Genomic DNA, 12,421 nt, shown 5'->3' on the forward strand with positions numbered 1-12,421 from the left:
GTTAAGGAAATACAGAGATAAACAGAACATACTCCTCATTCTGGAAGAGCTGGCAGACAGGGCTACCGTCAAGCACACTGTCAATTACAATGTAATGTGGTGGTTCTATGATAAAGAGAGAAAAGGTGCTGGGGCAGGAAAACAAATTGCAGGGTTCAGGAGGTAGAGTGTGTTGGGTTAGCACTTCCTGCAAAAGTCGCAATGCAAGACCGGTTTTGAAGGATGAAATGGAACTCTCTGGTGCCCAGGGGGAGAGATTTTTGGCCGATGAGTTTGGGGAAGAGTTGGTGGAAGCCTGTGGAAGCCCACAGGCTGGGGGTGGGGGCGGGCTGTGCAGGGAGCTGAGGCTAGAGAAGTGGAGAGAGAGGTCAGACCGCCGAGGACCATCTGGCTGCTGCACTGAGTCACCAAAGGTCTCGTAGAGAGTCCTAAAGGTAAAGTCCTAAAGGTCACGTAGAGAGACCATTAGGACATCATCGCAGTCCCAGAGAAGTCAGGCTGAGCACCGGCCAGAGTGGCAGGAACCGAGATGGAGACCCATTTTTGACCTCTGGGGGCCATCAGGATGAGGAGGGAGAGTGTGGCAGGAATGAACAAGCACTGCTGTGAAGACGGATGTCTTCCCTTTTCCTTTGGGCGGTGTTGGTTTCCCTGAGATCAAATCGCTGCGATGTAAGTCCCAGAAGATGAATGTTAGTAGAGTAATTCCCTGCTCATCCAGAGATCTTGTGACTTCAGCGAGGGCCAGCACAGCACAGACTTGGATGAGGAAAAGGCCTCTGATCGGTTAAAACAAGCTTCCTGCTTTTACTTTGCAGCATCACTCGGTGCCTTTACTCGGAGCTCATTTTGACAATTCAGGTGCACTTCCCAAAAGAACGGTTACTCGGTTTCCTCTCCCCAAAATACTAATCATTAGAAACCACCTTTTCATTGAGTCTGCTTGGTGCCAGGTCCTGTATAAGATGCTTTGCATGTTATATCATTAATCCTCTCAGCCCCGCGAGTGGCCGTTCTTTTGACTTTATAGGTGAAGATGTTGAGGGGCAGTGAGGCTAAGTACCCTGCCGAGGTCACAGGGCTAGTAAGTTTTGTAATATCAGAACCCCAGCCGAGGTCTGCTGCTCTCAGCCAGCTGCCCTGTGCTGTAGAAGCCACGAACCGTAAAAGGGGTGGGCAGGAGGTCAGCAGTAGTGGCACCAGGGCAAGGGAGGGAATAACGTTAACTGAGGAACCTGACAACTGTTACGTGATTTTCTACAAACCTCACACAAGAAGGGGAATCAGTCAGGGTTCCCCAGAGGAACAGAACTAGTAGGATGTATATATCTATATCTACATATCCGTAAAAATGTTTGGTTACAATGGTGACCGCACACACACACACACACACACACCTTTAAAAAATTATGATAAGGCTTATGCAATTATGGAGGCAAGCAAGTCCCAGGATCTGTGGGGTGAGTTGGTAAGCTGAAGACCCAAGAGAAGCAATGATGTAGTTCCGGTCCAAAGGCTGGCAGGCTTGAGGCACAGGAAGAGCTGATATTTCAGTTTGATTCCATAGGCAGGAAAAAGGCTGATATCTGTTTGAACGCAGGCAGGGGGGTTACCTCTTATGCAGGGAGATTCAATCCTTTTGTTCTATTCAGGTCTTCCACTGATAGGATGAGGCCCACCCACATTAGGGAGGACAATCTCCTTTACTACATTTATCTGATTTAAATGTTAATTTCCACTGGGTGTTGTATGGAAACCGATTTGGCAATAGATTATGTTTTAAAAAAAAGAAAATAAATAAATGTTAATTTCTTCTAATGCGCAGTATAGTGAATATGGACAATAATATTGTATTATAATACTCAAACTTGCCAGGAGATTGGAACTCCATTATTCCAATCACTAGAAATAAATAATTATGTATCACGGTGGCTAATTATTACCACCATGGCAATCATGTGACAATGTATAAATGTATGAAATTAACAGGTTGTGCACTTTAACCGTATACAATGTTACATGTCAAATATATTGCAATGAAAAAAAATGTTAGTCTCATCCAGAAACACCCTCACAGATACACAGATAATATTTGACCAAATATCTGGGCACCCTGTGCCCCAGTTAAGTAGACACATAAAATTAACCATTATACGAAGGAAGACAGAATAAAGGAGACACAAAACTAAAAGAATATGCTGGTGTGAGACTAGTTAGTGTAGGGTTGGTGACTTTATATGCCTAAGAACTCCTGATAACCGTATCTTGCAATTACACTATGTACTGTGATCGGTGGTGAAAAAAACAGAAACATCACTTACGGAGATCTGTTTTTGATGTGCTAGGTTTGGATGGACCAAGTGAACAGGTCTTTCCCTAGGGGCTCCAGCTTCTCCCTATGTGTGGCCAGAGGAGGACTTGTTTTTTCCATGTCCACAGTGTCCCTGGCACACTCTTTTGGGACCAGTTTCAGTGCTCTCCTGAGAGAGTACCCTGGGCTAAAAGGTTTCTGAATCAATTGACTAGGTGATTTACATTTCTTCATTTCTTTACCTAGAATTTAAAAAATCTTGTTCTTCAGACACATGAAAAAATGCTCGACGTCATTCATCATCAGGGAAATACAAATCAAAACCACAATGAGATACCACCTCACACCTGTCAGAATGGCTCACATTAACCACTCAGGCAACAACAGATGTTGGTGAGGATGCGGAGAAAGAGGATCTCTTTTGCATTGTTGGTGGGAATGCAAACTGGTGCAGCCACTCTGGAAAACAGTATGGAGGTTCCTCAAAAAATTAAAAATAGAACTACCCTGTGATCCAGCAATTGCACTAGTAGGTATTTATCCAAAGGACACAGATGTGCTGTTTCGAAGGGACACACGCACCCCAATGTTTATAGCAGCACTGTCGACAATAACCAAAGTATGGAAAGAGCCCAAATGTCCACCAATGGATGAATGGATAAAGGAGATGTGGTATAACCCAAAAGAATGAAATCTTGCCATTGGCAACGGCGTGGATGGAACTGGAGGGTATTATGCTAAGTGAAATTAGTAAGAGAAAGACAAATGTCATATGACTTCACTCATATGAGGAATTTAAGATACAAAACAGATATATATAAGGGAAGGGAAGCAAAAATAATATAAAAACAGGGAGGGGGACAAAACATAAAAGACTCTTAAATATGGAGAACAAACAGAGAGTTACTGGAGGGGGTGTGGGAGGGGAGATGGGCTACATAGGTAAGGGGCATTAAGGAATCTACTCCTGAAATCATTGTTGCACCATATGCTAACTAACTTGGATGTAAATTAAACAACAAATAAATTTTAAAAAATAAAAAAAACACAAAAAATCTTGTTCTTTTAAAAAAAGTTTTTTAGTATTTATTTATTTTTGACAAAAGAGAGAGAGAGAGAGGAAGAGAGAGACAGAGCATGAGCCAGGGGAATAGCAAAGAGAGAGGCAGACCGAGAATCTGAAGCAGGCTCCAGGCCCTGAGCTGTCAGCACAGAGCCCGACGGGAGGCTCAAACTCACGAACCGCGAGATCATGACCTGAGCCGAAGTCAGACGCTTAACCAACTGAGCCACCGGGCACCCCTAAAAAATCTTGTTGTTCACAATGGGAAAATAGACATAGGGGACTCGTGAGGCATCTCCCAGTCTGCCGGGAGCAATGAAGAAGGTACTGATGTCATGTGATGGAGGCAAGATGACATATTAGCGTCAGATGCTGTGCAAGGGTACCAGGGACTCCCAGCTCAGCCCAAGTGGGCCAGAGGAGGAAGCCCAGCTTCAGTAATGTTTAAAGGACTAGAAGCCAACAGGGAGTTGGATAGAAAAGATGTGTTTGACAGAGGGAATAACATGAAGCATAGCATATATGACATGGATGCAAAGCATTATCACATATTTAAGGATCTATAAAAAGTCTGGTTAGGACAGTGGTTCTCAGCCCCGGTAGCATTTGGGGATCTCCTGGAAACATTAAAAAAAAAATACTGATGCCTGAGCCCCACCCCAGAGATTTTGATGTGATTAGCCTGGGATGGGTCCTAGGCATCAGCATTTTCTCTAATGTGCTGCCGGGGGCTGAGAACCAGGAATGTAAGAGCTGCTTCTGGGGAACTTAAACCTGCAAGGAGTCAGTGGAGGGTCTCTATTAGGATGTGGTCAAGAATCTGAGCTGCCTTTGGGGCAACAGGAAAGTCTCCCGCAGAGCTCAGTGGAGAAATAAAGACCCACTGACCCCCAACTGGGACCTTATCTGCCCTCATAACTGTTCCTTTTGAGCTGCTGTTTCTTATTCACCAGTTAAAAGTGAAAGTCAAGTGGGAAATAACAAAACATACAATAAAATAAAATAAGCTGAAAGATTACTCAATAAAAAGAAGCGATAAAATAGTAAAAGCAGGCCAATGCAGTAAAAACCCCAAATCTCAACCAGACAGAATCACCACCAAGGGCCAGACAATAAAAGCAAGAGCTAAAATGTACTGAACTAAGTGGTAGGCATCTTCATGCATTACGAAAGGATTATTTCCATTTTACAGAGGAGCATAATGAGGCTTGGGGAGATTGAGTGCTGTGGTTCTAGTGGGCAGGGCAGGCTAAATAGCCAGTAAGGGGCAGAGCAAGACATTGAACTTGGGTGTACTTAGCTCAAGTCCAGAGCTCTGAAGGCTCAAGCCTGGCTGCACACTGGAGTCATCTGGGGAGCCTTTAAGAAATACTGATGCCATGGGGCACCTGGGTAGCTCAGTTGGTTAAGTGTCCGACTTCGGCTCAGGTCATGATCTCGAGGTTCATGAGTTTGAGCCCCACGTTAGTCTCTGTGCAGAGTGCTCAGAGCCTGGTGCCTGCTTCAGATTCTGTGTCTCCCTCTCTACCCCTTCCCCACTCACACTCTGTGTGTATCTCTCTCTTTCTCAAAAATAAACATTAAGAAAAAATTTTTTTAAAGAAATACTGATGCCAAAAAGACCTTTCTCCAAAGAAGACATGCGAATGGTCAACAGGTATATGTGAAACAAAAACAAAAACAAAAACACAAAACGTTTAATGTCATTAATCATTCAAGAAATGCAAATCAAAACCGCAAGGGAGATATCACCTCATATTTATCAGGATGCCTCTTATCTAAAAACAAAGGACCACAAAGCGTTGGTGAAGATGTAGAGAAATTGGAACCTTCCTACGCTGTTGGTGGGAATGCAAGACGGTGCGGCCACAGTGGAAGACAGTAAAAATGAAATGACCGTATGGTTTAGAAGTCCCACTTCCGGGTATTTTTCTGAAATAATTGCAATCGGGATCTCAAAAAGATATTAGCACTCTCGTGTTCACTGCAGCGTTATTCACAACAGCTGAGATGTGGAAAAACCTAAATGTTCCTCCACAGAGGAATGGTTAGAGAAGATGTAGTATATGCACACAATGGTGTGCTATTCAGCCAGAGAACAAATTGACGGTTGTTGGAGGCATGGGGGGAGGGGTTAAAGGGGTGATGGGCACTTGTGAGGATGAGCACTGGGTGTCATATGTAAGAGATGAATCACTGGGTTCTACTCCTGAAGCCAAGACTACACTGCATGTTAACTATCTTGAATTAACAAGTGAAATGAACTGATCACAGAAAAAGACTTCCCTGTGGGGCACAGACACAGGTGTCACGTGTCCTTCCACTTCACGTCTTTGTCCCTCAAGCTTTAGGGTCCGCGGCATCACCTTTGTCCTAGGCTTGTCCACACTGAACTGTCATCATTCAGATGCAGAAGGCAGGCCTTCTGTGGCTCAGCACTAAGGAAGAACTTTTTGCCAGTGCGAGCAGTTTGATGGTGAGGGAGGCTGCCTGAGGGGGCGGTGTGCACCTGCCATTGTCGTCCCTGGGCAACCACCTGAAGGGTCCTGTCGGGAGCTGAGGAGTCATCCTTCAACATATTGTGGTGTGTGTGTGTGTGTGTGTGTGTGTGTGTGTAGATGGCCAAGAAGGGTTGGGCCTAGCTACTCCTAACATGTTCCCAGTCCCGAAATTGAGGGGTTCAGGGGGCCAGTTGAAGCTCAGTGGGCGAAGATGGTTCTAGAAGATGAGGTCACAGAACTGGGAGGTTCCAGAAGGCTCTACGTCAGTCTGGAGCCTGCCCTCCCGCATCATTCTCTTAAAGCTGGGTGCCTGGGGCACTAGCACTATCATGGTGGTGTCCTGAGCTGAAGCAGGGTGTTGGGTCACTGCTGCTGCCGCCACTGTCGCTGCTGTGTCAGCTCTGGTGGGGACGACACCTGATCAGTGAGCCCCCTTCCCCTCTTTCTGCAGCTGTTAACCAGTCCCTGGCTGGCCTGGTCAGAGAGGGGCATGGAAAAAGAAAGGTCGTGGTCAGAAATGGAGGGGGGTTAGTCCTGGGCTGGGAGAGCACCCAGCTGAGAGAGAGAGAGACCTTGCTGGCGGGTGTCTGGTCTCTGAATTATCAGACCTCACTCCTTGTACACCTTGACCTGCCGTGAAACCCTCAAGATGAAATTAGTTTTAAATCTCTTGGCTACAAAAAGTCAAAAACAATCTCCATGTAGCAGTCAACTTGGTTTCTTCATCCATAAAGGGGGATATTACTCCTACGCCTCTCGAGTTGTTGAGAAGATTAGATGAGATTAAGTTAGAAAACATCCAGGAAAGGCCCAGCTCAGTGTCTGTCAGGTTTGGAGAACTCAGTGAGGTTCCCCTGACTCCTGACCTCCCCGCCTCCAACTTTGCTGGGGAGGGTTCAGGCTGTTGGGGTCAGGACCTCAGGATACTTCAGCTTAAGCCGCCACTCCAAACCAGCAGCTCTGCTTGACGCTTAGGATGTGAAGAGAAACAAGATGGCCATTGTTCTTTGGAAGTTCACTTCATGGTGGGAAAGACTCATGCATATTACAGTCCAGTGTGACAGAGGGACAGCAGAGGCACAGGGTGCTCGAGGAGTGTGGGGGTGTTGGAGAACTCAGCTCTGGTGTGACCCTTCAAGTATAGTAAGAGTTAGCCATGGAAAGGAAGGAGAGGGCTACTGCTTCAGACAGTGGGATCACCATGAGCGAACGGTATGGCATTACAGGAACTCACTGTGTGAGCGAAAAGAGGTCCACATGGCTGGGTCACCAAGGGCCTTGTGGACCATGCCTAGGAGCAATGATGAAGGGAGCCAACGCAGGGTGTCAGGTGGCCAGGCTTTTTGTTTAAAAAAAAAAAAACAACAACTCATGGTGGCAAATGTGTGTAGAACAGTTCGGAAGAAGAGTCAGGACTAGATGTAAGGAGCCCACCAGCATGCCGTGATGGTGGTCTGAACTCTTGGAGGGAGGGTACAATCAGTGGCACTTTGGGATCTATGGTTAGGGAAGGGTGAAGGGGGGTAGTGACAGAAGGAGTGAAGAATGCCATCCATATTTCTAGTTTGGATAAATGTGTTTAAAGCCAAGAATGTTTGAAACCCAGAAATGAAGACTTAAAGGAAGCAGATTTTAGTGGGGACATCAGTTCTGTTTTGGACATGCTTAGTCTGAGGTGACTGTGGGATATCCAAGTGGAGATGTCCAGGAGGCAGCTGCACAGGACGTCTACCGTTCTGGGGAAGACGGAATATGACGTCATCAGCCGCGGGTGGCAGTTCACAGTGGGGCTGTCCACAGGGTATCCTGACGTGAAAGAGAGGAGGGAAAAAGGCTGACGAGCATGCCAGCACTTAAGACGTAGGCAGAGTGGAGTCCACAAAGGGGAATCAGAAGAAATAGCCTGAGAAGAAGCAGGGGACCCAGGAGAGGGGGCATCATGGAAGCCAAGAGAAGGAAGAGAGGCCACGGGTGAATTGGTCAGCACTGAGAGGGGCTGCTGAGGGCCCCCGTGGGACAAGAAGTGACAAGGCCCATTGAACTGGGCAGAACAGTTTCAGGCGAGTGGTGGTGGTGCTGAAGCTAACCGTCATGGCGCTGAAAGCACAAGGGGAGGTGAGAAAGGGGTAATTTTTCCCATAGACGTTTCCATGAGAAGAGAGGGAAAGAGACCAGTCAGTATAGATAATGATGAGACCCAAGCGCATCCATGCATCAGAGGAAGGAGAGGCGGTAGGAGGAGGTGCCGAGGACCCCAAGAGAGGAGAGGTGATCCATGGGGCAAGGTTGAGAGGCAGGAAAGGGTGAAATCTGGAGTTCGCAGATGCGACAGACCTTGACAAGCGCTGGGGCGACGCATGGTCAGGCTAGAGGGGTGGAGGTGAGCGGGATGAGGCCACTGCTGCCTCAGTGAGGCAGGAGGTGAGGTCTTCTGGGAGCTTGGGGGTGGGTCAGGGAGGGGAGGAGGCTTGCGGACAGCCATGAGCGTCTTGAATACTCTTTGAGGGAAATGGGAGAGAGAAAGCTGGCCAAGGACAAGCATTAGTGCTGGTGCCAGAAATACTCCATAATAGAAATAACTAACCTATTTTTAGTACAAAGAGCTAAGTTCTCCCCGTGCCTTTCTCTTCTCATTCATTCTTTCAACAATCTTACAAGGCAGGTATTATTCACTTGCTCGTCGCATAGCTGAAGAAAATGAGGCTTGGGAAGTGTCCAAAGTCAGAGATGTTGAGCAGTGAGGAGGTGGGGTTCAAACTCAGGGCTCACTGAGAAGCCCCACCCTTAATCCACTTGTTACCCTCAATGGCTTGAAGGCCCATTGGGGTTGGAGGTCAGGGGTTTTCAGGGACACCCTTTTGTGAGGTGTGTGGAGGTTTGTGTGTCTATCTCTGAAGGTGGACAGAAGGTGTGGTGGGATAGAGGTCACAGGAGAGGTGGGAAGATGTGTCAGGGGTTGGAGTCAAGGAGACACTGGAATGGAGGGTTGCCGGAGGAGGGGAGGGGGTAAGATGCAGGGATGGCAAGGCCATGGGAGTGGGTGGCTGAGACAGAGTGGAGGTCATAACCAGGGACGAATGTCCTCCATGATATCGAGGTCTGGCCAACAGAGCCAGAGCTGAGAGGCAAGCCAAAGGAACCGAGGTCAGAGCTTCAAAGGAAAGAGGCTTTTGCAAGGTGATGGTTTAGAAAGGGTGGTGGGCACGCAGGAGAGTTTCAATACCACCTCGGGGCCATGTGTATGTGAAAGGGTTGCCCCATTGGGAGGGCTGCTGGGTGGCAGTGTTGTATGGGGGACTTTATTTCAGTCTAGGCTCAGCACTAGGAAAGACTTCCTCTGATGGCCAGGTTTTAGGGACTGACTTACACTGTGATGACATTGCTGGGCCCTTGCCCTCCGGAAACACGTGCTCATGGCCATAACTCATGGAGCTCTGGAGTCCTGTAAACTTTGGTCTCATTCCAAATTTTGCCCCTTCCTAGTTGTGTAACACAGGGCTTTGGGATTCGATCATGCCTGGCAGGTGGTATGGAGCTCCAAATAGGCTCATGTTCTTCCCCATGTGGCCTCCCCTCTCAGCTGCTGGTGAAAGGATAGAGCAAGATGGAGAGGAGATGGCCTTAGGGAACCCTCTCCTGGATCTCGAATCTCAGAGGCGTGGCTGATGCTTCGTCAGGGCCGCAAGGGAGCTGATTTGCAATGTTGGAGCCTTCTGCCCCTTTCCCCAGGTATGCTCAGGCCCTGGTTTTCTTTTTCTTCCAAAGGGTAACCTTCTGTGACTGGACAGCCAGGGCTGTTGAGCTGTCTGCCATCTCAAAACCCAGCTGTGAGCCAGCGTGGCAGGGGCTGTGCATGGAAGCCAGGAGCTGGGCCCCCAGAAGGCAACTGTGCCCGCCGGGCATCATGCTGCTGGCCTTTGCCACTCTGCTCAGCTGCCTGCTCACCTCCGGCCAGGCCAAGGTCTACAGTCGCTGTGAGCTGGCCAGAGCCCTCCAGGATTTCGGCATGGAGGGATACCGGGGATACAGCATGGCTGACTGTGAGAACCCCTCTCCCTTCCAGGCTGCCCCAGACTCCCCCCAGGTGCCTCCCCTTCCTCCTAGCCTCCCTCCCTGCTCTCACTCAGGGAGTGTGGCCTTGGCAGTTTTCTGAGCTTCAGCTCTCCTTTGGACATCAAATGTTCTATGATGGGTAGGTGACACTCAGCACAAGTTCGATACATTAGAGGCAGGCCACAAGCAGCCCGGTCAGCATTCTCCTTCATCCTCTACCCCTGCTGCTAAGGTCACCTGCCAAGGGAACAGAATAGCTTAGTACCCTAATCATAATGGCCACCAAGAGGATAGGATAGTCCCAATGACTTTCAGGGTAGACTGAGCAAACCAGTAAAACCAAACTTTTCAAGCTGCTGGTAGATTTTTGGGAAGCTGTGAAGTCCAGCCACATCTGGACTCATCTTGTTTTTTTTTTTTTTCTATTGCCTGCCTCCTTGCTAGCTCAGCTGTGTCTTCCTCGTCTTGCCTCTAAAGATCTGGCTCTTGTTCATTTAGCCCACAAAGATTTCTTGGGCCCCACTGTGTGCTGAGTGGTAAGGTAGCAGGGAGGCTGCTCTAGGAGTCAGGAGGCCTGAGGGAACAGTCTCGACTCTTGCTCTTTGGTAGCTGTGGTGACCTTGAGTGAGTCACTTGCTCCCCTGAGCCTTGATGGAGTCATTTGCAAAGTAGGTGGGAGTCCGGCAGCCCTGACCACCTTGAAGCAGGAGCTGAGGCTCAGAGGAGCTACTGTGTGGCGTCAGCACCGTGAGTGTCCTGGTCTGTGCTGGCCTCAGTCATCTGACCCTCAGGCCCGCGTCTCTACCCTATGCAGGGGTCTGTCTTGCTTACTTCACAAGTGGCTTCAATACAGCTGCTGTGGACCATGAAGCCGATGGGAGCACCAACAATGGCATCTTCCAGATCAACAGCCGGAAGTGGTGCAAAAATCTCAGCACAGATGTCCCCAACTGGTGCCAGATGTACTGCTCCGGTAGGGTCGGGCCTGAGCTTGGGGCTGCCTGGGGCCAGGCCTCTGCACCTGCCTTTGCTTCTTTCCTGGGGTGGTTTGCTCCCCTTGCCTTTATCTCTGAGTGGGAATCTGAGTGGGAGACCCTCTGGGCCTCTCAAGGAGAGTGGGATGGGGCAAGTGATGAGCATGGGTCCTCCATGAATCTGATTTGGGGTCCCAGATGGGAGACTGTTCTGAGAGATATAGGAATGTGGGGAGGGGAGTGATACAGTGACAGGGATTGAGAGACAGGATTGCATTTAGGATTGTGGAAGGCGTGTGTGTGTGTGTGTGTGTGTGTGTGTGTGTGTATGTGTGTGTAAGAGAGAGAGAAACAGAGTGTGGATGTCTAGCTCTGTCCCCTGTTCCCTCATCATGTTTCTCTGCCTCCCACCCCAGACTTGCTGAATCCTAACCTTAAGGACACTGTCATCTGTGCCATGAAAATAGCTCAACAGCCCCAGGGGCTGGCCAGCTGGTAAGTGACGTGGTCTGGAACCCCCCTGGGTGATGTGGCCAGGACTAGTGGACAGCAAGAGGGAAGTTTCTTTTCTGAGTGTTCACTTTGTCTTGGCCACCGTTCCCTGGCTTCACAATCTACTTTGCACGTGACTTTCGACCATAGAGATCGCTATTTACAGACAACTCGCTGAGTGTCAGGAAGGGTGAGGAATTCACTACAGCTCATGGAGACAAGCCTGGCTCTCCCAAAATGTGCCTATGTTAGGGTGCCTGCCTACAGGTCCGCCAGACCCGGGTCTAGCCAACCTTGTCCGTCTGTTTGCTTCTTTAACTGTGGCATCTTCATCTAAACTAACTTTGGTAGAAAAGCCCAAGATGCATGACGGATCAAGGAAGCAATTCCTTGCTTGAAGCATGGGTGGGCGCCCCAGAGCCTCATCCTGTCAACTTTCTCTTTTCCTGCCTGTTTCCCACAAGATGGCCTTTGCAGCCACCATCCTCACAGGCAAGGGAGTTGGAGGAGCATCTCATGGGGCACTGGACTAGATCTTTGGTTCGCAGAGCGGCGTCTGAGGCAGTGGCCCTACAGCCTTCTCTGATGGGGGTCTCACTGCTTAGTCTCCAACCTCCCTTTCCCCACGTTTCTGGATGAGAGACCAGCAGGGGCGGAATGTGGGGAGGGTGAAATACACTAGGTGGCCGCAGCCTCGGAACTACAGACAGATGTGACTGTCACAAGGCAGGTAAAGCAGTCTGGGAGGCAGTGAATGTCAGCCCAGGAGTGGAGGGAAGGGAGAGAGACTAGAAGTAGGGGGATGGTGGGGGAAGCCTTTGCAGGAGTCCAGGTGAGAGATCCAGGGTCTGCACTAGGACAGTTGCAGGGGTGATGGACAGGAGGGGGGTTGGCTAGGAGGGCTGTGGAGGAGGCATGGGGACAGATGATATATGGCAGTGAGGGAGAGGACAAGGTAGAAATGACTGTGAATCTAAAGAAGGTTCAGGGTGTGCCTTGACAATGGCTACAGCTTTGGAGATGTGTT

The 12,421-nt window shown here is 49.0% G+C and overlaps 1 protein-coding gene across 5 annotated transcripts in view; it reads left to right on the forward strand.

The window, feature by feature from the left end:
• The window catches only part of SPACA3 (sperm acrosome associated 3), a 37,539-nt gene that overhangs the window by 23,709 nt on the left and 1,409 nt on the right, over positions 1-12,421 (forward strand). For 3 of the 5 annotated variants that reach the window (XM_086686610.1, XM_086686609.1, XM_086686607.1), the window contains 3 exons: positions 9,641-9,915; positions 10,743-10,901; positions 11,319-11,397. In XM_086686610.1, the coding sequence (XP_086542736.1) occupies positions 9,729-9,915; positions 10,743-10,901; positions 11,319-11,397 (425 nt within the window). In that variant the 5' untranslated portion in view covers positions 9,641-9,728. Of the gene's footprint in view, positions 1-6,083; positions 6,300-9,640; positions 9,916-10,742; positions 10,902-11,318; positions 11,398-12,421 lie in introns of those variants that run through there. The other 2 variants (XM_086686611.1, XM_086686608.1) reach the window with 2 other exon arrangements.

Source organism: Puma concolor, chromosome E1, assembly GCF_028749965.1.
Source record: "Puma concolor isolate L17-30 chromosome E1, mPumCon1.1.hap2, whole genome shotgun sequence".
Classification (NCBI taxonomy): Eukaryota; Metazoa; Chordata; class Mammalia; order Carnivora; family Felidae; genus Puma; species Puma concolor.